General features: G+C 38.9%; 1 protein-coding gene across 3 annotated transcripts in view; it reads right to left on the reverse strand.

Annotated features, from left to right (window-relative positions):
- Positions 1-2,320: 2,320 nt before the first annotated feature.
- Positions 2,321-25,780, reverse strand: part of IARS1 (isoleucyl-tRNA synthetase 1) — a 93,866-nt gene continuing 70,406 nt past the window's right edge. For all 3 annotated transcript variants that reach the window (XM_042880110.1, XM_042880112.1, XM_042880111.1), the window contains 9 exons: positions 20,299-20,473; positions 19,424-19,536; positions 19,064-19,159; positions 17,088-17,264; positions 15,261-15,372; positions 14,169-14,294; positions 8,702-8,845; positions 7,597-7,749; positions 2,321-2,930 (listed from right to left, as the gene is read on the reverse strand). In XM_042880110.1, the coding sequence (XP_042736044.1) occupies positions 2,848-2,930; positions 7,597-7,749; positions 8,702-8,845; positions 14,169-14,294; positions 15,261-15,372; positions 17,088-17,264; positions 19,064-19,159; positions 19,424-19,536; positions 20,299-20,473 (1,179 nt within the window). In that variant the 3' untranslated portion in view covers positions 2,321-2,847. The remainder of the gene's footprint in view (positions 2,931-7,596; positions 7,750-8,701; positions 8,846-14,168; positions 14,295-15,260; positions 15,373-17,087; positions 17,265-19,063; positions 19,160-19,423; positions 19,537-20,298; positions 20,474-25,780) is intronic.

A 25,780-nucleotide genomic window follows, 5' to 3' on the forward strand; every position in this document is an offset into this window, starting at 1 on the left:
GGATGCTGCGGTGAAGCAGGGCAAAGGAATCACCATACACAATTCCCACCGTAAGAGAGCAAGTGGAAGTGCTTTCCTACTCTGGTACCATTTACTTCCAGATTCCAGCATGAATATACCCCTATGCTGTACTAAATAATACAAAACACAGCTAGATAACATTATGACAAAGTTAGAGACATTTGTATCCGTTCAACTCTGAGCGCCAGGTACATGGCATCCCTCTACTAAGGCAGTGCCTAAGTCCAAGTGTTGTACTACAGGTGCTGTCTGTGGCTACGCTGCAGAAACCCTGAAAGCAGTTCAAATTTTGTTTAATTTTTTGTGAGAAGATTGTAGGCACACAGGAAAGCCCCGTATTGCACTCCCACTGCACATCAAGTAACAGAGAAACAGGATGAGAAATCACTATGCTTCATGTTTAACCTGTACTCAGCCCTCCTTGTGTTGAAACAATGGCTTTTGTCTCTGCCTTGTTTTTCAGGCTACTCAACAGAATATGGTACAAACCCTAATACACACAGACACTCTCTGGGAATCAGATGGCAGGTAGGAAACTTGCCTTCGAGCCCATGCTGCTGATGCACCAGGACTCCTGCAGCCTCACACCCTAACCAGGCTAACTGCAGGCCTACAAAAGCACAGCCTTAGCTGACTCAGTCTCAAGATACTGCTGTGAGGATTATTTCAAATGAATGGCCCTTGCATAGGGTCTCCAGCTAAGGGACACACATACAGAAGTACCAGCAATATTTTTCCTTCAACCCCTCTCCTTCGAATCAGTAATTTAAACTCGTTACCTTTGACAGTTAATTTTGACAGCACGGAGCCTCACAATCACTGCTGTGCTGCAGAAGATCTTTATAAAGGTCCTGCACAAAGTTAAGGAAAAGCCAATTTTCATCTTTAGCATTAAACGATCAATTTACAGAAAATCCAAGAGCAGTTCAGCTATGCCTTATGAGAAGTATGAGATTATCAGACTGAGGTCACAAAGCTGCTTCTCTTCAGGGCAGATTATTTTTTGCAATTAAGCAGCTAGAAATATATTTCAGAAAGAAAGAGTATTGCTGAAGATTTTATCCGTTTGCAACTCAGAGCGAATTCATAAAACTTGGCTGGGCTTTATGTTCACTGCAAAGCACATATAAACCAATCCAGTCCTTGCACAGGTCTCAGGCAGCCAACATCCTTAGGAAAAAAATGACACATACACAAAGTCATACATCTTGAATAACAATTTAAACAAAAGGCAAGTAGATTGTCTCACTGAGGATGAAGTTAGATTTCAGTCCCTTGCCATTTCTGTTTATTCTCCATAAACAGAAAAGCAAAGTCATTTAGCTTATGAACAGCAATCTTACCTTCACAGAAGAAATGAGCCGAACATTTTATGTGATAAAAAAAGAAGCCAATATAAATCGAAGCCCCATTTGATTTCAATGTCAAAAAGACAAACAAGCTGACTTAAAGGGAAAAGTAGAGGACATTGTCCAATATTCACTAAGCTGAACAGGCCAATGATGCAGTAGGTTCAGGCACTGACATTTCTTATGCTGATAAAGATAATTTCATGTAAGCTGAAATGCCAGAGACTTGATTTACTTCAAATGAATACTTACAGGCTTCGACACGGTTCAGTAAAGCACAGTAGCTACAAGGAACATCCATTTATAAATATTTCTACTAATATAGGCTTATCAAAAAAATGGCTTGGTTTACGTTCATAGTTAGTGTAAAGCTGAAAAACAAAGCAATGGAAAAACATGCTAAGCAAGACTTGGTTACTCTTGAAAAGCATTACTCTCTGTCAATACTCCTGTTTGCAGTTTATGTAATATTGTTCTTAGGAAGCTAATAAAGGCACAGCAGTGACTGAGTTCAGTACTCTGCACAGAAGCAAGTTTCAACACTGGTGAGAAATGCTGAAAGTCAGTGAAACTTAGATGTGGCTTCAGTCATCCAAAACCAGCCAAAAACATCTGCAAACCATACAGGGATTGCCTGTTGTGTCACTCACTGATAGACATACAGGCTAACACAAGAACATCTGGCAAACTGAACTGACCTTTATAAAAAAAAAAAAAAACAACAAAAATTTTACGTAAAACCTGCTTTAAATCTGAAACCGAAACAAAAAAACAGCCAAAAAAGAACTAAAACTCCCCATAACCTGATAATACCACAACCCAGTCACTAGCACTCAGTATGGACATCTTCAGATTTCAGGTTGATTGGGTTTTACCTGATCAATAGGGAGTGCTACCCATTATCTTCTCTAGGAAATGTGTGAAAGTAAAGTACTCTGAATGTAGGGAAATGAGTTTGCACGTGAAGCGAATTTATTGGTCAAACTGTTGAATCCAGGGAGATTTTTTAAATCAACAACCACACACTTCATGAAAATCCAGCTAGCATGAGGGGACAAATCCAGGTGACCCTTTATGTTCAAAGCTATTGCCACAGGGTGTATGCATCACAGAGCCTTGTAGGTAACCCATGGTTTAGAAAATCAAAGATACCCTCTGCAGAAGGGCAGGCAGAGAACAGCATCACTGAGGTACGAGTCCCATTTCTTTCAGGCAAATCACTGCATAGATATCTAGGGTTAAGGTGTTGGACATGTTTCCAAACAGCTTTTACAATATTGTAAGATAACAATGAAAATACATTGTATTTGAAACCAAAGAGCAGCATATTAGACATGCACTGGTAAAAACATCCTGTGTGCAATCTGAGATGCTAGAAGTACCATACACAACTTGGATGTTAATCTAAAAGCACACTAATTTGATTTCATTTTTGTGGAAAAAAGTCCACACGGTCTTATTCATAAAAATGCAATTCTCAACATTCAGCTGTGGTGGGTATAACACTGACATACACAGTCTTCATGTTCAGGTTCTTCATGGAGATGTCCTTTGTGATCTCTGAACCAGAAAGAAGAAAAAAAAGATACAGAAGACAGTTAGTGCTCTTTCTTACAGGTAAAGCCATCAGTGCATTTTTTCTTTACTCGCAGGCCTACTGGTTCAGTCGAAACGGAACATGGACAGAAACTGCTCAGCTCCAATTCCCTCCCATTGTAACACCGTGCATTAAAGGAGTTGCCAATGTGTCAGGCACACTGCTGCAGGAACTCAAGCTGCTGTTCCAGGCTACAAAGAATTGTTTCTGAAAGTACGTCAGCCCACAGCTCCCAGCTTCAACCTCACACAGAACAGCATCAATCCAGAAAACTGTTTCATAATGCAATAATAAAAAGTCAACAGCACAGCGCACTGGAAACTACAGTCCCTTGCAAACATTATGTAATGGCCAGTGTAGGACAGATCAGAGATGCATCTCCTCTAGCAATCCATCACAACATGTTAATGAAGGAGTACAAGTAGATGCATACATTAGTGACTTCTAATGTAAAGTGAGGATTGCAATAAACTCATGTTGCTATCTTGTCAAATATGCCTGAAGAGTTTTATACCATACCAGGTCAATTTAAGTCATTTCACATACTTCTGAATAATAATAGGATTAGGACTCAACCATAAACCTCTTTTACAGATGTTGTGTATTTCTGCTGTGATCTTTTAGGAAACACAAATCGTAAGAAAATGTTGTGCAGCCCAAGAAATGGTGCCTTAATAAAATGTTGTGCAGCTGAAGAAATGATGCCTTACAACTAAAAAGCTGGTGAGAACTGGAAATTAACTGTCATCATGCAGAGAGCATTTTTTTCCAAGAAGTGAGATGCTTGCTAGCTCAATATTCCCCAACACCCACCAGCTGCAGCAAACTACACCAATAACAGAGCAGCCTGCTTTTGTTCCAAAGCTGTACCTCCCAGTATTCAAAACAATCCAAGTAACAAATGTATCAGAGACCTCTTTACTAAGAAACTTCAAAGTGGTTACCACAAATACTGAAACCAAAGCAAAAGAAATTTAGGGGTTACTGTGCAGCTCTGCACACTAGAATCACTACAGACAACATAAGCAAATAAAAGATAACTTTATATTTTGGCACTGGTTCCAGCACAAGTGACAGATTAATAACATACAGAATATTTGGGTGTTTTCAGTGGAAACAATTTTGCAGCGTACTGCACTGTGTCACAGTCCTGCTGTCTGATATTCATCCTGCTCTAGCTTGGGCTCACATCCAACTGACAAAGACCAAGGCAGCGTGCGTGGTGGGGGGAGGCAAATCTATGAAGTGCATCTATGGAGATAATGCAGAAGCAGTTCGATTTTCAGAAATAGCGTCCAGCTGGAAACTGCTCCTCAAAGTTTTCTTCCCATATAACAGTATGAACATTTCTTCTAACATTAAGGTCCCCATCTTTTCTTGAAAAGCACATCATAGACTGAGCAAATACAGCCTGCAACAAACTTCAAGTGCTATCAATTAAATAATTAAGAAGTCCATATGGATCCTGATGGTACCATTTTAAGGAGATCTCTGAGTGCAGTGCTTTGCTTCAAGCAGCACATCTACAGAGATGAGAGGTAAGACCCAGTCCAAAAATTAGGGCTTTATTCCCTCATTGACATTCCTCTCCTCGAGAAACTTTTACAACAGTATGTAGAAAAAGTTACTTTGGTCTGAAGAAGCAAACTGTGAACTTGCTCTCAATGCTGTTTTGCTGTTGTTTAAACCAGAGCACAATAGCCAACTTGCATGGTAGCATTGAAGAACAAATCCACAAATCCTGAGAAGTGAGATATTACATGAAGCTGCTACTTTCAACATAATTACTGCTAGAAATTAGAAACTTGATTCATCAGGATGATGTAATGACATCCTATTTTCTGTGCTAATCCTCTGAAGGAAGGCTCTGCAGTTAGCACACTAGAAAGTACTGCCCCTACACCACGTGTCTTAAGAGCTACCTGTAACTTTGCTGCTTCAATCTTAGGAATAAGCAGTTCTCACCACCTGGACGTTCAGTTGGAGCCGATAACCTTTATAGATCCCTTCCAACTTCAAGACCCTTCAAATTTCTAATTTGAAGAGTGTTTTTCCAGTATTCCAGAACTGGAGAGAGGAACAGATTTATTTCTGAAAAGCTGGCAAGCTTTTGTGCAGTAAGGAGCAGATGCCCAACTTCACATACCTGACAATGTTCATAAAGGTAGCGTTTTCAAAATGGATAGCTCATTTTCTTAAGTGATTTCTTTCTCTTTTTGAAAAGGCCTTTAAAAATCAGATTTTCTATTCATAGCTCATTTTTCTTGAATGATTCAAGCAGCTAACAGCAAACTTATTTTTAGTATTGTATTTTCCCAACCAGCAAAAGACTCCAGTTTTTTGTTTTCAGAGCTGCAATACTGCGATGTATTGACGAAATGTAAATAAGGGATTACAAAATTACTATACATACAACCATTAACTGAACTAATGTTTTCCAGAGGCATCAAATACAGTTGGTTCTATAGGCAGCATTTATCAAATAAAAAACGGCCAAGATAATCACAGGATGGCTTAATTTGGAGGGAACCTTAAAGATCATCCAGCCCCATCCCTGCCATGGTCTGGCTGCCCCCCAGCCCAGGCTGCCCAGGACCTCTCCATGGCCTGGGGCACCTTCAGGGATGGCACCTACAGCTCTGGGCAGCAGTGCCAGCGCCTCACCACCCTCTGAGCAAAGGATTTCCCCCTAACATCTCACCTACATCTCACCTCTTTTAGATTAAAGCCATTCCCCCTTTGTCCTATCACTACTAGACTGTATGAAAAGTCACTCACTCCTGCTTGTAAGACCCCTGCAAACACTGTAAGGCCATAGTGGTCTTCCCAGAGCCTTCTCTTCATGCTGCACACCCCCCAGCTCCCTCAGCCTTTCTTCACAGAAGAAGTGCTCCAGCTCTTTCATCATCTTGACCCTCAAGGTAAACTATGACCATCACTTATACCATAAAAAAGTTATGAAAAAAACTGCACTGTGAGAATTACATCTGAGGTAACAGAAGCATAATTTCATTGCACAAGCATGTGTTAGCTACAAAAATAAACTTCCAGGACCAAGTTCCCTATCTACGAAGCCTCAAAATGATCAGATAGTTATTTTAGCCTTTGAAGACTTAAAAAAAATGGTCTTTCAAATCAGCATGAGTGATCAGTTTATGCAATATTTAAAGCTTAAGTAGTTCTGCAGAATTGAGACTACAAATTGTGACAGCGACTCCACTGATTTCCCTTTTTGGCAAAGGTATTTGAAAAATCCTTACTAAAACTGATACTTAATGGCTATTTATTTTCCTGTTTTGTCAGTTACTTCACTCTTTAAAAGCTAGAAACTTTTATACAATGGTTATTTTAACATCTTGACTAAATCAAATGCTGCTGTGAACTCATCTGCCCTCTAACAATGATAGAAAAAGAAAATCAAGAATTAAGTGCAACATCAGTAACTCCTGACCAGCTACATTCCTCCCTGTCAGGTTGTACAAATAAATACATTTTTTGTTTATGCAACTAAAGTGTCATGTATATAGTCCAGTTTTACACCTTGTGCTGTTTCTAAGCACTCCTCACTTCTGCTTGTTACCTCATTCAGCACATTTTACTTCGCATGAGCTCAAAGTATCTCTAGTAAGTTTTATCAGTATTTGAGATCCACTTACAAGAATGGCATTTGAATAAACAGATTACAGGTCACATGAGATACTACTACTAATAAAACAACAAAAACCAACAACAAAACACGCTTCACTTGAACTGATTATAATCTTAAATCTCATCAAGTTATTTGAAGAGCGACCCCACAGCCCTACCCCCCCATCACCTGACAGCTACCTCCTAAGATTTGAAAACTATTTTAAACAAGGTGTTTAATTTCTAGGAAGGTAACCTGACACGGCCAGTTACCCTTAAGAGTTACACAGCCCTCCCAAACACCTTGTACATCTGTCACCATGATCAAATGGAGACAGAATCCTTTACCTGATTTCATACTAAATGGCATTTTTCCAGGTCTGCAGAAATACCTGGCTTTGTTCATCTGCATTACCACGCAGTTTCCCACCCATTCTTCCTGTCAAGTGAAGCGTCTTGCCTTTTTCAGAAATTTTTAGGCCCCATCACCTGACTGTGCTTCCAGAAGATTCTTTGTTATTTCAGGTATGTAACTGTGATTAAACCTATTTCCCAGGCATTCTGAGTGAAATTCAGCTGCCATGCCCAATCCAGTCTGACCTATGTGAACTACTCCAAAACAGAAGCAATTCTATGATATTCTTCCCTCCTGAAATCCACTTTTTCTGAAAGAAAATTTAAAAAAAAAGCATCTATAGTAAAATGAGTGTTATAGGACAAATTTGAGAAGGTTCTTAAAATACTCTTCAGATTTGCTCAGTTCTAGAAAGAGATTCACTGAGTCACAGCAGCATGTAACTACCACTTCCATTGCTGAATGACCTTTCTGTTTCAAAAGTAGGACCCTTCCTACAGCCAGCTCTTGGCCATTTTGGAAGGGGAAGGCATCAGAACTCTGAACAAGTAAACAAACATGTGCTTGGAGGGTTTTATTAAATAGATGAGGGTATTATAAAATTTCCAAGTACCCTTCATGCAAGCGAAGTAGAAGTCTGTGCTTACCCTGAGTCTCTGCTTCATCCAGGAACAATTTTAGCCTCCTGCTTCTGAGCCCAAAAACTTTTGCTGTTTCATGTAGAAGACCGTGGTACGTTAACCCATTCTGACCAACTGGGTTTTCCATTAGAAGAGTTCCCACTGTTCCTTTCTGACACTCTGAACAAGATAAGAAGTCCAATAATTACTGATGGGGAATGATGTTACCTCATTTATCCTGGTAAACTGAAATTCAGGACTTGTTCTTACATTTTTACTCTCTTTGTAGTCCTGTGTAATTAACCATAGGAGCCTACCTACAGATATTCATAAGTAACTTCACGAATTACAGAATCAGAAGTGTAAATATAACTGACAGTATGACAAACAAAAGAAAACCTTGCAAAGTTCCCTACCACAGTCAACTGAATAATAAGTATTTCAAACAAGGCACTCAAACCAGTAACAACTACAGAAACTGAGAAATCACATTCCGATGACCAAAAGTTCAGATAAAAAACACATTTTGCCCCAAGCAGGTTCCCAGTAGCATCTGTAGGAATCCACACATACAAACATTCCAGAAAGGACTCATACAAGAGCTGACACTGAGCAGGTTCTCAAGTACGCAGTTTTTTCAACGAGAGATTTCAAAATGGAAGCAACCTAGATTAGCAGCTGGGAAACAATTCCATGCACATATCTGTGCTCCAAGATCAGGCTGATAATATAATTCTTCTGGCATTTAAATAGCAATAAGAGATGCTTTACAGGCTGTTACAATGTCTAGGTTAAGAGCTGGCTCCTCCTTCACCTCCCCATTCATTTCTGTTTCAATTTAAGACTCAGCTTTTAAAATAAGCTGCACAGGTGAGCTGACTATCAGAGGTAGGAAAGCAATGCAGAAGGGCTCTTGTTTAAACGCCAATCCTTATCTGAAGCCAGCTCTCATCTCTCTTTCAGAAAAACATGGAGAAAAGCTAAATATAGACACTGCTTATTAGAAAGTACAGGCTAAAAGCAAAACCACTACGTATAAATGAACACGTACATACGTATCTTCATCACTAAGAGATGGCGTACAGACCTAGCACAAAAACTGAATGTGAGAAGAGATCACTATCCATCATACCTTGTGGCTTTGCATTTATTAACTGCAAGTTGATATACTGGCAGAGAAGAGCATCAGGAGAGCTGATGAGAGCAGGTGCCGACCCCGTTGTCACATGCAGAGTCTTTCCACTGAGACTAAGCAAGTCAGTTTTGTTTATCAGTTCTGAAAAAGAAAATGAGACCAGTCAGGCTATTACAAGGGAAGCTGAGGTCCTGCTTTCACTTCATTAGCAGACAGTAAGTCTTTCTAACTACTGACTCTGGCATGGAAGCCTTTCCCTCTTCGCAATTACTCGTCCAAGAAAGAACTTCTCCAGTCTGACAAACAGAATTTACACAGAAATAGGTATTTATTAATACTGCAGAGTACAAAATCTGCTATGGAAATTAGTTCCTACATCCCACTTCTTATGCACATAAATATGTCACATGACTACTTACTGCAATAAAAATAAACCTAAAATAAGCAAGAAATTATTTACTTAAGCCAACCACTTCTACCTCATTAAATTATGACCCTTGCCTCTTCCATGACTTCACTATCTGAAGAAGCACTGGACACACATTACCACTCAACATCAGGACATCTCACATTAAACTGCAAATGACAGTACATGTATGATTAGTAGTAGTTGACCATACCATAAATAATGCCCCTTACATTAATGTTTGTGTTTAACATCAACGGTTATGATTCAGTAGATGACTCCAGTCATGAATATTTAGGAAATGAGGATGATGAGACACAAAACTTGTAACTGAAAGGATTTTAGAAGTAACACCAGTGCCCTGAAAGCATGCAGATGGAAAACTAACGAGGCCCCTGTAACACAGGTAAACAGATAAGGTACGTAAACATGCCTATCTACAACAGAGGTGAAAAAAAAGACCAACAACCCTCCTAATGGCCATAAAACTGAAGAGACAGAAATAACACCACTCTTTGTTGTAGCTATCAAAGACCTCCAACGTCCAAATCCAGGAAGAATTAATAAACTTCTTTTTTTTTTTGCCTATATATACAGTGCAGATACACGTCCTCTCCTTCTAACAGGTTTTCCTTCCGTGGCAGTTCTATCTGCACATCTCAGACTCATTTTCCATCAGGTCATATAAATGAATTTGCGATGGACCAAAGTGGCACTTTTTTTTTTTTAATTAACAAGGATGTTTACAATTTTAAAAAATGGGGAAAAAAAAAGAAATAGAGGTAAGGAGCAATCAGAGGGAATACTCTTTCAAGACTTTGCTAGCTGCCAGAGAAAGTGTAATGAAGTGTGGAAGGTTTAGGAAACTGCCCTAGAGAAGAGAGTAACGAAGATTTGCTATTTCTACCCTCATATTGTATCTAAGAAGGAACTGTGCTTTTAAAGCAAACAAACAAACCAACAACACATTTTCCCAAGTTTTGCAGTATCAAATCAACATATCAATGAATGTATTACAAATAAACTTCTGGTATTTCACATAAAACAACACCAAATCCCTCATCTTTGAAAAATCAACCCATGCACAGGAGGGGCACTGCTTTTGGTTTTACGTGCCAGAGAGCAAGATAAAAAAAAAAATAGTGGTGAATAAATATATATATATATTTCACCTGGAAAAGGAGCTAGCAGCAGTCTTTTCCTAGTGTAATTCTAAAGCAGCACTGCTTGCCAGATGCATGCAATTATTAGGTAATAGGTAGGAGACCACACTAGTGAGTGGGCTGCTTGACACAGCAAGAAGAGCCACAGCCCAAGTAACTCACAGCTCAGCCTTACACAGTTGAAGTGATCTGTGCAGGTCAACAGGGCACAAGCTACAGAAACTGCCATTTGCACATTTAATGAGCCTAGCATTTCACATTACAGGATCACTGACATTTTCACAAAGACCTCATGTACAGTGCTATCATTAGACTGCTCATATAACCCTCTAATAACAATAATAAGCAGTCAGGCACATCATTTTTTTCATATATAACATTACACTTGATAACAAGCAGATATTGGAAGTGCTCATCAATATTGAAATCACTTTTCAAGTCAGTTCTCCCTGTAGCTGAGATTTAAATGCTAATGCACTCTTAGGGCTCCTAACAGCCTTCTTGGCCTTCTAAAAATTCAAGGGAAACACATTTTTGTACTCATGCTCAGAAAACAACGCTAAGAGTAGAATTTAAATAATAAGACACATGAAAATCATAAAGATAAAATAAAACACAATCTAAGAAGTATTTGGGGCTTTTTAAATTATTATTATTATTTTTTTTTTGGCCTTGGCTCCCCTCCCTTTTCTAAAAGCCCTCAATGATTTGCAGTTTCTTGTAGCCTAAGAAAGAAACAGATTCATTTCAAATAGTTCTTTTTTCAATACAGGCTACTTCCTGGAAAGCTGAGCACAAACCAAAGCATTCCCAGCAAGAAACATGTAACACTGTCAGCTACCTAGAGCAAAATAAATAAAAGAAAAATCAGAAAACTACTTTTACAATCTGATTTGAACCCTCTCTCTTTACTTTAAGTAATTGAAGTAGTAAAATGACACTTTTTTTTTTTCCTTTCTGAAGATCAGTACAAATCCCAGAACCTTGCTCAGTGTTTGTGCAATACATCAATTCACTGCTGGGGAGGAAACGTTTATCCCATTATTTCAATGTTCTACTGAGAAAGAGGATCATGACATATTTTAGCCTGCAAGAACAGCCTGATTTTATGTCATTATGCAACCCTAAGTATATCTTTGTTACAATTAGAAAACATGATGATAAAGTATTGCAAGTAAAGTGGACAGGCCTAGAAATAACAGGGAAGAAAACAAGGAGCCAGCAATACAATTTTACTGGGTCACAATTTTATTAACACATGTGGGAACAATTCAGCAACCATTTGTTCAGAGTGCACGACCTCTTCTTTGCAATTCCTCTTGGGGAACAGCTGAGAGCAGCAGCCCTACCTAAAGAGACCCAGGGCCACCAACAGAGCTCAGCTAATGTTAGCTGAGCAAAGGCAGGGGAGGTAAAGCACAGGGACTGCATCCAAATTGAACTGCATGTCAGGAGTTCCAGTTCTGTTCTCTAGCATCCATAAGAGCCATTTTCTGTTCACATGCTTCTATTCAACTCTGCCTCCTCAGGGAGCACTCTCTCTTACCAATCAATACTTGTTCAAAACCTCTGCCAAAAGTAAATTTGATAATCAGAGCTTTCTAAGGGAATTTCCATGTCATTAATAAGTGGGCAGGGAAAATACCCTCTCTGCCCTGACAACAGGTGTTCAAGAGTGAAATCCCATGACACTGCGGGTCCCCATGCTTCTAAGATTTTTCCTAAACCTCTCCATATCCCCTGCCACTCAGCATTCTCTGGTTCTGGAGGACACTCCTTCCACTTACCACGAATGGATTAGGAATAGATTCAAGGAGACTGATAACACACACAGAAGTATACCCAGAAAAATGAACATTAACTCAGTATTTGAAAAACATGTGAGAAACTGAGAAGAAAGCCTGAAAACTGGTCTGAACATCGTATTGTTTGTAAAACCAGCTACCCCTTTTGGGATGTAAGTGTCAACATTCAAATCATACCACACTGCATGTAAGTACCACGCAGGTGTCTCCATCAGTGCCCTTATTTGGTTACATATGAACACAATTCCACAACAAGAAACCATGACATGGATAATTGGCCAATACATTGCAAGGAACACGATGGCTTTTAATCCCTTAACAGCATCCCCACAATATTGAGCAGGATCATCGCTGGTAGCTTTTGCAGTCTCTTTTTCATCTTTATTTATTTGTTTATTTTTAACAGAAGATAGCAGTGCTCAAAGTTTACAGATGTCCCAGAATACTGGCAATCTGTATGGACTTTCAAGGTCAGGTTTTTCAGCACAGAAACCTGAAGTGCTGATAAAGTTCCCTAACAAAGCTCTCCGAGAGCAGAGAGAGAGATTCGTTCTAAAAGCTAAAATGCAGCTAATGCCCACATTCTCCACCAAAGAACTGTTATGGAGTTTACTAGATCAATCTATGCTGTGACAGGGGGGCAGTAGGCTCTTGCCCCCCATCCCAGCCCCATAAAATGGGAAGGAAAAGGAAAAAGGGATAAGGAGATGGGAGCTGGGCTCAAGGGAGGAAAAAAAACCAAAACAACAGTGGCAACAATCTACAGAGGAAAACTTATTTTACTAACTATGATATTGGAATGCAAAATAACACAATACCATCTAATTGAAATTGAGACTAATAAATCAAAATACAATAGGAGACTTCCTGAGACTGAGTCAAACCTGAAAAGCTTGGTACGGCTAGGAAAGCACCTCCAGCACCACTGCAAGGCAGTAAGAGAGCACCCAGCCAGGAGGGGCCAGACCCCATGACTTCCACGACATCCAGGGACAGGTATCCAGAATTGGAGCATCAACACTTTAACTCCCAGTGCACTACGTGATGTTATGATGTGGAATACCAAAAACCAAAAATCACAAAGCCATGACATAACCTCAACTCTTCTTGCCTTCTGCAGGTCATCTCTTAGTGTCTGTGATGGTATCATACTATTACTATGCATCCACTTCTGCAAGCACGTTTCACACTGCTATAAAGTATAGCATTGCTATATGGAAAAATGAGTCAAAGGAAAGCTATTTTCTCCTGTAAAATATAAGTGAAACTTGGGGAAGGTTCAGAGGGCCTTGGAATGTCCTATAAATGCTCTATAACTGAAAGTCAAGAATGAACTATAATATAACAAGCTATTTAGTTCAGCATGTAATGTAAGAACAAAACAGCATTTTCATCTCAGAGAAGGAATACCAGTTAAGGTCTCTGAGTCACTAATTGTATCACGTTTCCCTGTTTCAGCTAGCATGTCTTTGTAATGAACTATATGAAGATGTAACCTGTAACTCTAAATAATTCGTAGAAGATGCTTCATATTCTCATGCCTTAACAGAGGCCAAGTTCAAGCTGCAAAAATATTCAATAGTTTTTTTCTGATAATAAGAAATGCAGAGACCCCCAAGTTTTCTAGGTGAAAAAAGAATGATTTTTCCTCTGTACGTAGGTACGCTTGGCATACAGTTTAATTCTCATCCTGCTTACTGAGGCATTTGGAAAAAATAAATGAAATCATGCAACAGCTGATAACAGCTTGTCATCAACATACAGCACAGCCTGGTCCTGACTGAAACACTTTCTGAAATAAATCAGATTTTGTCCTGATGCGAGCTGCTACAGAACTAAGATAACAGAAGAGATGAGCATTGTTTTATCAGCAGCTTTTGGAAACATTCTAACATGACTATAAGCACAGTCTCTTAAGCTAAGTACTGTAAGACAGAATACTTTCTTGTGCTTTTCCCTGCCAGTTTTGTATGTATATATATATAGAGGAATAATATATATATATATATATATATATGAAAATTATACAGTAAATAACTCCTGGCTGCCACTAAAAAGACTTTCAATTTCCCTTGTCATACTCCACTTACCTGTTTTTCCATTAAAAACTGTGAGTTTTGAATTTTTAAGTCCAAAAATGCAGGAGACTGCATCAACAAGTCCAGTGAGATTCAAGGTATTATCTCCTTTTGGATTTTCCAGCAACAACACACCATCTAAAACCAAAATTATAAAATTAGGATAGTTTTGGAAGAAACATCTGGATTTCAGGATTTTCTATTGAGTTCCTGTAAGTTTCTAAGCTACTTTAAAACCTGCACCACAACATATTTCCAAAGAATTTGTAAGGGAAAGTAAGGGAAAGAAAAACAAACAGGAAAAATGTGTCAAGTGCATTTCAAAGTGAGTATAGAAGATATATTTGCTTCCACTGACAAAGCAGTCAAATTATTGTCACTGAATTACAATCCAGCACAAGATTGCTTAGAAAGACACAGGCTGTGTGTCAAGATGTTCACCAGCTTTGTTACTCACATCTGTTCTTATTTAGGAAGTAGCTTCATGTACCCACTTTCCAAACACGTAACAAAGCATGCTTGCTTCGATGCACAAATTATAAATTCATGTAGAGGGAAAAAAGTTCCAGAGTGCTCTTAGTTTGCTCTCCTTTTAATTTGCAACTCAACCTTGTAATACTTCTAATAGTATCACTCCATTCGCTTATGAAAAGTACTTTTGACAATCCAAACCACAATCATGGTATTCTCTAATTCAAGTTTTCTTTCCAGTTCTGTTCTTAGGCACTGATTTTCTCAGAAATAGTACCTTCTCCACAGAAAGGCATCACCTATACAGAGTGCTACAGGTACACAGCCTGCCTGTGGGTGAATACATACTCAAATTCTCATGCACCTCCATATGAATATTCCCATACAAATCCTTCTGCAGAACATAAATAGCACAAGTGCACACCTACATATTTACTTCAGGTCCATATCTGAAACTTTTTTTTTTTTTTTTGCTTTTAATTTGCTTATTTTGAAGAGCTATTTCAATGTACTGTTGGAGGGCAGCTTGCACCACCTTTCAAACAAGTTCTTGGCTCCAACATTCTTCACTTTGTTTTCTCTACACTCTTAGCATAAGTCTTCCCTGACAAAAGGAAGCAGGCACATTCCTACCTTGCTCTGTCCCATTAACACAGACTTTGAGGTTGACGTAGGAACAGGCTGGACCAACACGCTCATACAAACCACCTCTGACAAGTGTAATTTCTAGCTCTGATCCCTTCAGCTGAAAAAAGAAATGGGATTATCTGCAACTTGTTTTGTTGAAAAACATTTCCTTAAGCTGCATTAAGAATTTTGTCTTACCATGCTAAACACATCGCTCTTATTTAAATAAAGCAGAAGATTTTGTCATGTATTCCTTCAGAGACAGCATTCCAAATATAATTTTTTCTCTAATACAAGTTAAAGATGAATATCCAACGCAAGAAAAAAAAATAGAGTGGAATAAATAGCCTAATTTTCACTCAGTGCTGCTGAGCTGTGATGATGGTCTCCCAAAATACAGTCCAAAAATGGATACACTTGAGAGAAGATGACAATTCCAGAGATAGCTCAGAGAAGTTCAGGAAGACAGGATGCTGCTCTCAGGATATCTGCTGAAAAAGCCTTCCTTTTTGCCACTGTCTACAGAGAACAGCCAGGGTAGAAGCTCTCCTGATACCAAGTCAGTCATTGTGAATATCTCCCCATTAGCAACCAGTGCATTAATTACAACTTGAAACACTACAAGAAATGCAATATGCATCTTCCTTTCCAAATGTGATACAGGATGAAGAGACTTAAAAATACATAGCAATACGACATGAACAAATGTATTTTGTATCTTAAATCATGGCTTTGTTAAGACTATGCACAATCCTCTCCCTGAACTAAATACAGTTTGATACTTCCTGCACTTTTATAAATTTTCATGAGTAACATTCTAGAAGACCACTAAATTTACATTTGTAATGAAACAAATGTCATTCATAAACAGTGATACTATGTGGCCATTTTAGAGTGGTTTTGTTTTTTAAATCCATTTGGAGAAGGCCTTTGGCAGGAGCACAAACATGGAAATGCCACTCTTTGCTGAGTGCCTCTAACACTAAAGGCACTGATGGATCAGCAAACCTTGTCTTGCGTTTGCCCACTTTTGCCAACAATTACTAACAACTTTTTCAAGCAGCTGCTTTTCCTTCCCAATATTTTCTCAACAACAGCTCATTTGGGTTGTCCCTCAGAAAGAGTCCTTGGGAGTGTTGTTCATAATTAAGACCTGGTACAAAAAAAACTGATCCAGAATAACTTCACAGAAATATTAACCCTGAATGCAATCACTTCCAAGAAAAAAAACCAAAGAGACTGCATTTCATTTTTATCCTGGGCTTCATGCATATTCACTACCACACAGACATCCTCCTTCCTTTTAATAGCTTCCAGAGATCCACTGCAGGGATCCTGCAGAGCTGATCTGACTCATGTGCAGCACTGCACATGTGGCTCTTCCACCTTGCAGCTGCTTTTGTACCTGGAAGTGCACATCGGTCACCACAACACATCTGTGTCAATGCTGCTTACCCACCCCCAGCAGCAGCACACAGTCAGTGTATAATGACAGAAACATTTAAACAGAACAACAGTATTTTTGCTGTCTAAACAATGAACTAATCCAAATAGAAATAACTATGTCAAATGCTTCAAGCATACACAAATTGCTACCTAACATATTTAATTCGGTGCCCCAGCAGCCTTGTTTTCAAGCTATTCAATAAAAGTAACCAATCTCACCTGTTTTCTTTTTAAACCAAAGAAAGAAACATGGACACTCACGGATATGAAACAATACCCCCTATATCTCACATATATTGATACAAAAATATCTGCCATCAAAACAACTTGCTCATTTAAAAGCAGATGACAAATAAGCCTGTGCAGTCAATGCTGTTTTCTTCTTACCTGGGTGGTCTCCTGGATGAGAACTTCTTTTGAGGTAGGAACCGGGTAAGGCTTCAGGGCAGCCTTTATAGTTGCAAAAATGAAATCTGTATGTTCCTTAATGACAGTATCCAAGTAATCACCTTCTGGATCTGATCTGTAGTACACTGTAATCTCATCTGTGGGAACCAGGTTTCGCTGCAGGAGAGACCAAATACAGAGTTAACCACAGCAACATGCATACAGACTAAAAGAAGGATGCTTTTAAATTATGAAACATATTAGATATTTACTGGACACTCATTAGAAGTTTCCACTGAAATATTAGAGTAAAGCAATCATTTTGCCAGATGAAAGAGAAAAAGGCACGAAACACGGTGGTTTCTTCTTCTGAAGATAATGAACAAAAAGCACACTTTCCTCTAAGTGCTTCATTTTCAAATTCATTCACCATTCCTTCTGTTTAATCCGAAAATCTACCAGATTTATAGAAAAGCTGTTCTTGATGTATGAGACATTTAATAGCACTCACATCCTGGGAGCCTAAGCACTGTTCTTCTATTGAACAATATCCCAGTCAATGATACTTTAACACACAGCAGCCTCCAAAACATCTTGATGTTGTTTTTGAATGTGGCAACCTGATTTCTAGGCTTGCACATCAGTTCTGTCACATCTCACATACTGACACTTCAGAAGAACAGCAGTTAATTGGAATGGTACACTTACTGATACTGAGTGACAGCACTACTCTGCTTCAGTAAGAAAACAGTTTCAAGGAGGAAAAAGTCCTAATGCCATCCCAGCAACAGTTACTGTAATCTGAACTTGGTTATTTTTATCATTTGTATGCTTTGGTAACACGAGTGTGAATGAGAAAACGACAGAATAAATGCATATTAGCACCATGTTAATTAGAAAACAAGATTAAGTATTTTGATATTCACCTAAATAAACTTAAATGAACTCATGTCATTAGAGAAGTAAATTTGAGTGTAAGATTCCTCGTGGCTACATTGCTTCCTGTTCTTACATGATAAAGATATGTATGTACATAACTGCAGAGTGTTACATACATGTAGCTATTTTATAAATAACTATTTTGGTGTAAGTTTGACATTTTTCATGTGTGCTCTTACTGCACATGAGCACAGCCTTCCAGCTGATCACCACCAAGTTAGCCCAGTTGGAACACCCTATATAAATATGTATCATAGAACAGCATGCTCCACATTTGTGCATGAGGGGACAGGGGATTGTTCTCTTTTAGGGACATGGATTTCCTGTTTTATTTGGTTCTGTTTGTCTGCTTTGTTTAAACTTGCAGGTTCTGATACTTTTAAATGTTTTATTCTAGAAAGGCACGTGCATGTTTTGTTTAAAGACTTCCTTGTCTCGTGATCACCTTGCTGGTGACCTGGCTTTCCAAGCACAAAATGGAAATACTGACTTCAGCTCTTTTTCAGTTGGTATTGTAGAAGTTACGTTGGTTCAAAGTGCTTCAACACAAAGGTCAGACAGCGTCACTTGTATGCATGATGAGAACAATTTAGAACAGAACCATTAATGTCAATTGGTGCCTCCTGCAATTTGCTAAGGCACAAGCTTGTTCCCTTTTGCAGTCCCAGGCTTGGATGGCTTGGCTCTCCACCAGCCCAGCTGAGGAAACCCACCACAGCTGGCTGCAGAACAGAACACTTGGCAGGAGAAGGGCAGGCCTGAGAGCTGGTTAACTCTCCATTCAGCTATGTTGCTGAAGGGAGAAAAGCAACAGGGGCTTGGTTAAAAAGGTTTACTCACTACCAACAATTTATAGTTACAGCTCAAGGTTCAACTTCAGCTACTTACAAATACAAACATATTTCTAACCATTTATTTCAGAAAGTTGACAGATTAGGAGTAAATGATATAAGGTCTGTGCTTAAAAGGTCAGTATCTGCTACGTGTAGTAGAAAGATAGCTCAGAAGTAAACTGTCCTGTTTCACTGCCTCCCAACCTTTTTGCGAAGCTTCTGAATGCGGTTGATCACTTCCCGGGCCACTCCTTCATCCACCATAGACTGGTCTGGGGTAACATCCAGCAGAACTAAAACCTAAGGTAATGCACAGAAGACAGCTGAACAGGTGATGCACTGGAAACAAGCCACTACAGCTTGTTCAGAAGCACAGCTACGTTTTCACAGAGCTCTTCACAAAATATCACTCTGAGAGATGTACTTCAACATCTCTAAAACAGTAGGAGTGTTCACCAAATACCAAGAGCCCAGCTGAATAGACAAAACCCCAACTTTTCATTTTCATTTTATTTTTAGAGGAACGTTTTCTTTAATTTAAAAACAAATAACCAATAAGATCACCTGAGCATCAGAGTGCGCCTCAAACTGGGCAGATCCTCCTGCAACCTGATCAAAAGTATACATGAGACGTAGATCCTCCCCATGAAGCTCATGTCCTTCTACAACAATGGTGCCTACAGAATTGACAGAAGAGCCTCTTTTACAATTGAAGTAAGAAAAACTCTTGAAAGTTCTGAACACTTAAAATTTCAGACTTAAATCCATGAAATGCACAACGTTAACCATGAAGTTAAACAGCAATTAAACATTTAAGACACTCTGAACTATCCCACATTCAGGTTTTTCTTACTAACACTTCTACAGGCAGCAGAATTCTGTTGAGAAGCAGACATTTCAGCAGGTGTCGGAGCACATTTTGAATGAAACAGAGTAAAACTTAAAAACGACCCACATTTTCAACTAAATGAATAATTTACATTCAAGCAGTTAGCCAAACAGATGACTGGAAAGTTCACAATCACTTGTAAAGCTGGAATTGAAACCACGTATTCAGAATAAAAGCTGTCACACAATATTCAGTTCAGTTGGACTCAGTCTTACAGAACAGCTTACAATTTGGACATACAGCGGACTTTGAATAAGTGAATGGAATAAAATCAGAATATGTAAAACACTTCTGTTTTGCAGTCAAGAAAATCATGAAAGAAAAACAGAACAAGATTTCTTAACATAAAATTTAATAGAGATGATAGCTGTGAGATAAGCTTTTCCCGAGGTCCACAGAAGGAGACTTTCATATTTGTTCCTACCCTTAATCAACATGTCCACGTGCAATTGCTTTAATTTTTCCTTATAGATGCAAAATGCCTGTGCTGTTGGCTTTTTTTTTTGTCAGCTTTGCCACTGTTTGGCCATTTGTACCACCACAAACATACCTGTCTCTTGGAATTCCTCCAGCTGCTCACTCTTCAGCTCTTTGATTGCAGCCATGACAGGCTTAAATGCACCTTTCAAGCGCTTCCCAAGCACCATGTGGTCAGGTTCTGCTCTCAGCCGGACTCCATATTTATCTTTATTTGTGGATAACGTCACCTGGCGTACGTTAAGCTCCTGTATAAAGACACCATGAGAAAAAAGCGAAGCTGAACAACAGCCATTTCTGACAACTGCTAGAAAGGAAGATACAAAAAAGACGGACCACAGCACTAGGAGAGGCATAATTCCTATGGTGCAGCTTTTTTGAATGGTTGCCTCTATGAGCCAAGTAATTTGCTAACACAGCACAGCAAGTAAACCCAGTCAACACAGAAGATCCTACTCCCGTCTTCAGCCTTTAGGCAGACATTCCACTGACACCACACAAATCAGATTTCAACAGCCTCTCTTATTTTAATGTTACAAATGCCCCAGAGAGTTAAAACTACTCTCTCTGTATGCAGTGGTATTAGAAAACGGCCTGGCAAAATTCAAGAGGAACTATGTGACTAAAACATGCCTTTCAGAATGCTTTTAGCCAGAAAACTCAACAACTTCACGCTGCAAGTTGCACAATTGTTACTGTTTCTTTTTGACTCTTACCTGCTTATTCTAAGTCCTTCCTGTACAGAAAAGCACCTAGCTCAGGAAAAACCACCATGCATGCTTTGCAGCACAGGAGCTCCAAAGATCAGTGTGTAGGGACACCCAAAAAACCTCCACCAACTTCAAGAGGGATCCAAGACCAAGAATGCCATTTTGCCACTACACAGAAACTTGAGTGGGTCCCTATTTTGAGTAATGTTTTTGTAGTTTTTGTACCCATTTTTGAAAAGTAACACAGTTGTGTTAGAGTTTTACAGAACTGATTGAGCAGACAGTCTTGCTACCACATGGGGAGAAACCAAAGGACTGGAGCTATCTGGAGAGAAGAACAGTAAGGGGGAAATATGACTGAGGTTTAGAAAGTTGTCAAAGTGCTGGATTTAAAAAAAAAAAAAGTTATCTACCAAATCCCCAAATAATCTCTCAAGTTAAGGAGCACGCTGTGAGAGTTGCAGGAGATGGGTTTAAAACAATTTACATTGAGGAGTTAACTCCTGGAAGTTGATGACACAAGAGGAGACGGGAGGAAGGCAAGAGTATATCACCATTTCCAGAAAGGAATTAAGCTCTTGACAACAGGCAGGTGAGAAGAAAGTAAAAGGAAGGGGTTGGGACGAGTCAAGCATCTTTAATACAACAGCTGCTAATGGCTGATGAGGAAATGAATCTACTGCAAGAAGTAGCCCAACACTTGTGCTCTCTCTTGAACAGACTCTGCTATTGCAGGAGACAGCATACAGTGCCAGATGAGCCATTACTCTAAGCCAGTAAGTCATTTCTTATGTTCTTGATTACAAGTATTTTCCTCATTATATAACCATACTAAAATTACCATTAAAAATATACCATAATTGCACAGCCTGGCCAGCGTACAACGTGAAATTCAAAAACACAGCACAAACCTCTCTCCTCTACACTTAATTCTATCCAAGAAACAACTGCATTACACACGTTATTAATTACATCATTAGATGATGCCTTGGCATGCCTCCCATAAAACCAAGAGCTCTATATCCCAATGTTGTTTCAAATGTTCAGGATAGCTCTGTTTTTCCCCTGCCTTGTAAAGCTACAAAACAAATACTTGTCAGAACTTGATTCCAAAATTCCTGGTTTCACATCGTCTCGCTCTTTATCCTTGTATCATATCAGGGACAGAACTTGAAAGGTTTGAACTGCCAACATGCCACTCTTCTACAATTACAGATCTCTGTACATATCTGAAGCACATTTCACTATAGTTTCATAGATTTTGACTGTCAGATTGCCCAATACTTACAGCATGTTGTGCTTAAATCTCCTCCAGAAGGTTGCTAAGAGTTCACAAAAATATGATATGGAATCATCAAGTGCATTTGGCAAGCAAGCTACTCCAAGTCTTGTAGGAAGCAGAAGTAAATGGTGGCATCAGCATGAAAAGAGTAGCAAGAAGCCAAACTGACTCAGAAGTAATGCTTAAGCACAAGCTCTGAGCTCAAAGTCTAATTCCCCAGGAAGTCCTACTGACATGAGGAGCCAAGAATCCAACTGAATCCAATTGTATTTAATACATCTTTTAGGAAATCTAATGAAAATTATGTACTCCAGAAACTCAGTTTTAATTGGAATGAATCCACAAGTGGTAAATGACTACCTTGTGGGGAAAAAAATAGTAATCCAAAAAAATAGCACAAATTTAAAGATGATTTTTGGCCTGATTAGGTAAATTATATAGAGCCAAGTCTGTTAGGACAATTGTAATTAGATTAGGAAATCATTCTTCTGTATACATTATTAATTGTAAAACTAGAACAACTCTTCAAAGAAAAAAGCAACTCTGTATCTTGGATTTGTTTATACTTGTCTCATTGTAGTGCCTTGATCTAAAGTACTGCTTACTATTATTTCCCTAGAAAACCAAAGCCAATTACACCTGTTACATCTCACTCACACAAAGTGGGGCAAATGATCTCTCATATTCACAACAGGAAGAGCAGCATACTTCATGCATTCTTAGTACTGTGCAAGGGCCTTCAGTTTGTGCCAGTATTCCATGAGCCAGACGCAATCAGACTGCCTTGTAACCCCCCTACCGACTGCATCCAATTCTCAGAACAGAGAAAGAAATGCTGGTGCTGTGCTTCAGCTGGGCTGTGCCCTCTGCTTAAAAAGGAAGCAATACTGATCATGTAACACTGTAAGAAACAAGGTAGAAGAAGCACACACTGCCACAGCTCATAGTTGTGTCAACTAATTCAGGCCATTCATAGATTCAGTCCACTATGTTACTGTGACACCAGTACATTATGGAACACTGGTAGACCTTGAACTTAATGAAAGGGAAAACAATTATTCCTGCTTGATTATAGCCATACATGGAGGTGCAGGTTGAGCAGCATACAAAGGTTGGATGCAGACAAGACTCTGACTGCACACAGAAATTGACTCAAATAGAAGCCTAAATCACTGGAAGTAAAGCAGCCCTCAACTAGAAGGCTGTAGAAGCCTCCATCTACAAAACAATCAAACACAATCACATTCAACAGTTGCTAAAATCTTCCTGGATTCATTTCATTTTATGAGCTTCGCTATTTTCACACAAAAAGTCCATGCTCTGGATAGTTCTAATATTAAATTCCATTTATTTAATGGATTTCCTGTTTTCATGATGAGAGGGTAGGACTGTGGATCAACGAACACAGCTATTTCTGAAAAATTCATCGACAGATTTTTCAAGGAATGAACGACTGTACTTTTCCATCTCTTTTGCTGGCAACTGCATGAGGTCAAATGGTGTTGTTTTTCTCACAGAGCACTAGGAACACACTTCTGGCACTAGTTATAGGTTCTGAAGTTCTAAATACGGGAGGAGGTTGAACAAAATTGGAGATAAGTAGTAATGTTCCCACTTGTCCATACTTATTGACCTCTCCAGCTCTGAATTGCCCTGGTTAACAACTACATTGACTGCTATGCAAAACAAACAAAGAAAAGCACATTACGATTCAGCATGTTGAATTTTAAGATACAAAATATTTTGTGTTATTTTTATTATACATTTGCACTTCTATAAGCTAACATGACAGGAAAGTCTTACCAAAACCACTTAAAAAGCAACTAAGATTTTTTCTTAATTAAAAAATTGTGCACTAAGGAGATTTAAGAATTTAAGTCCCGCAGTAACTAAAAGCCAAAAGCACAGAACACTGATCTAAATACGTCTTGTGCATCAAGCCATGACTTCCTTACCCAGTGTTCTGCTACAAGAAGTTTCAGATACTTGGTGTAGATGAATACGTAGGCTTTGGGAACAATGGTGCTGTTGGAGTAATACATAATTGGGAGTTTAAGAGGTCCTCCTCTGCTTCAGTCATCTATTGAATTTCCTGTCATCAGCAGGCACAGCTGCTGTCACCAAGACAAGCAATTTGCGCTTATCTTGCTCACGTCAACACAGATTTTTGTTTTCTTTGTCAGGGCAAAGTAGTTTATCTTGACAATGCCAACTTGAACTAAAAAAAGTTCCATCAGATTTTAAGCACATGACCAGATGTTCTATTTCAGAGCCCTCTGAAGACAGCCTCATTACAAGGAACAAAGAATCCTTAACCTACCAAGGGCAGGCATTCAATAAGGGCTGAACCATTTCCAGATGAGGAAAGAAATCCCTATATCCCCTACTCCCAGTGGTTATTATAATTGAAAAAGAACTTGTAACTCACATCCTCTGTGACACGTTTCCCTGAGACAACACAAGAGGTTGCATAAACTTATGAAAGAAAACAGATCCATTAAGGCTACAGCACCATAACTTTATGCTTCATGTCTACTGCATGAATTACCACAGCTGCTGGAACTGATATTGTCATGATCATATCCAAACTGATCTGGAACATGACAGAGATTCAAAAATCAAAAGTGACATGATAGGAAGGTCAAAGACCAATTATTAGTAGAAACAGACAGTTACCAAACTTCCACCCGATGGAGCCATGCTAGTACAACAGCAGTTGGGAAGTATAGTGGAAGTAAAATAGAATGAAGAGTTAAACTGCAACAGTAATCTGTCTTTCCCAAGTACTTAAAACTCAGAAAAAGGACAGACTTAGGAAGATGATGAAAAATATACCTCATGACTCTCCTTTCCAGAGGTAAAGCTATGATGAAAAGAAAACAGAAGCCTCATAAGCTGTGCAGATGTACAACTACATTGCTGTTGGATTTTTTTTCTCTTCTGATTTTCACTCATTTAAACAGAGATTATTTCAAGAAGATTTGAGGCCAGGAGACAAGAAGGCTAAGCATGTGGTTCACAAGCATTCAGAAACTATTCTTTTGATCTCTAAGTGACATCTCCCATAATAAAAGGTGAAATGGAAGGTGGGTAGTTTGTGTGTTACACTGTACTTATCTTCTTTAATAAGAATCCTGTATTAGACTACTATCTCTTCTTCAAAAAAGAGATCAATCAGGAGGTGTTAAATAGGGAAGATCATCTGAACAACTAGAAAGGTGTTGTCATTTTCCAAGGCCAGGCTGAGCCACATATAAACAAAGACGGACTGCATAAGGGAAGGATTCAAGTGAACAATCTAGATCAATGCAGAAGTTATGGTCACAAAAAATCCCTGATTTATACTCTAATGCATACTTCATACCCAATATCAACAGCAAATGTGTGCCCTTAGAATTATTTCTAGACTGCTTTCTTAGCAAAGAGCTGGTCCTTGAAATGCAATTCTTTCCTTCCAGTGATACACACAAAGTCATGGCATATGTCCATAGACAACAGACAAGCAACATCCAACCCAACAAATGTCTACTACAGCAAAAGGAGATTAAGACTGCTCAGCAAGA

Source organism: Lagopus leucura, unplaced genomic scaffold (assembly GCF_019238085.1).
Source record: "Lagopus leucura isolate 7727_CA_CO unplaced genomic scaffold, USGS_WTPT01 Super-Scaffold_100026, whole genome shotgun sequence".
Classification (NCBI taxonomy): Eukaryota; Metazoa; Chordata; class Aves; order Galliformes; family Phasianidae; genus Lagopus; species Lagopus leucura.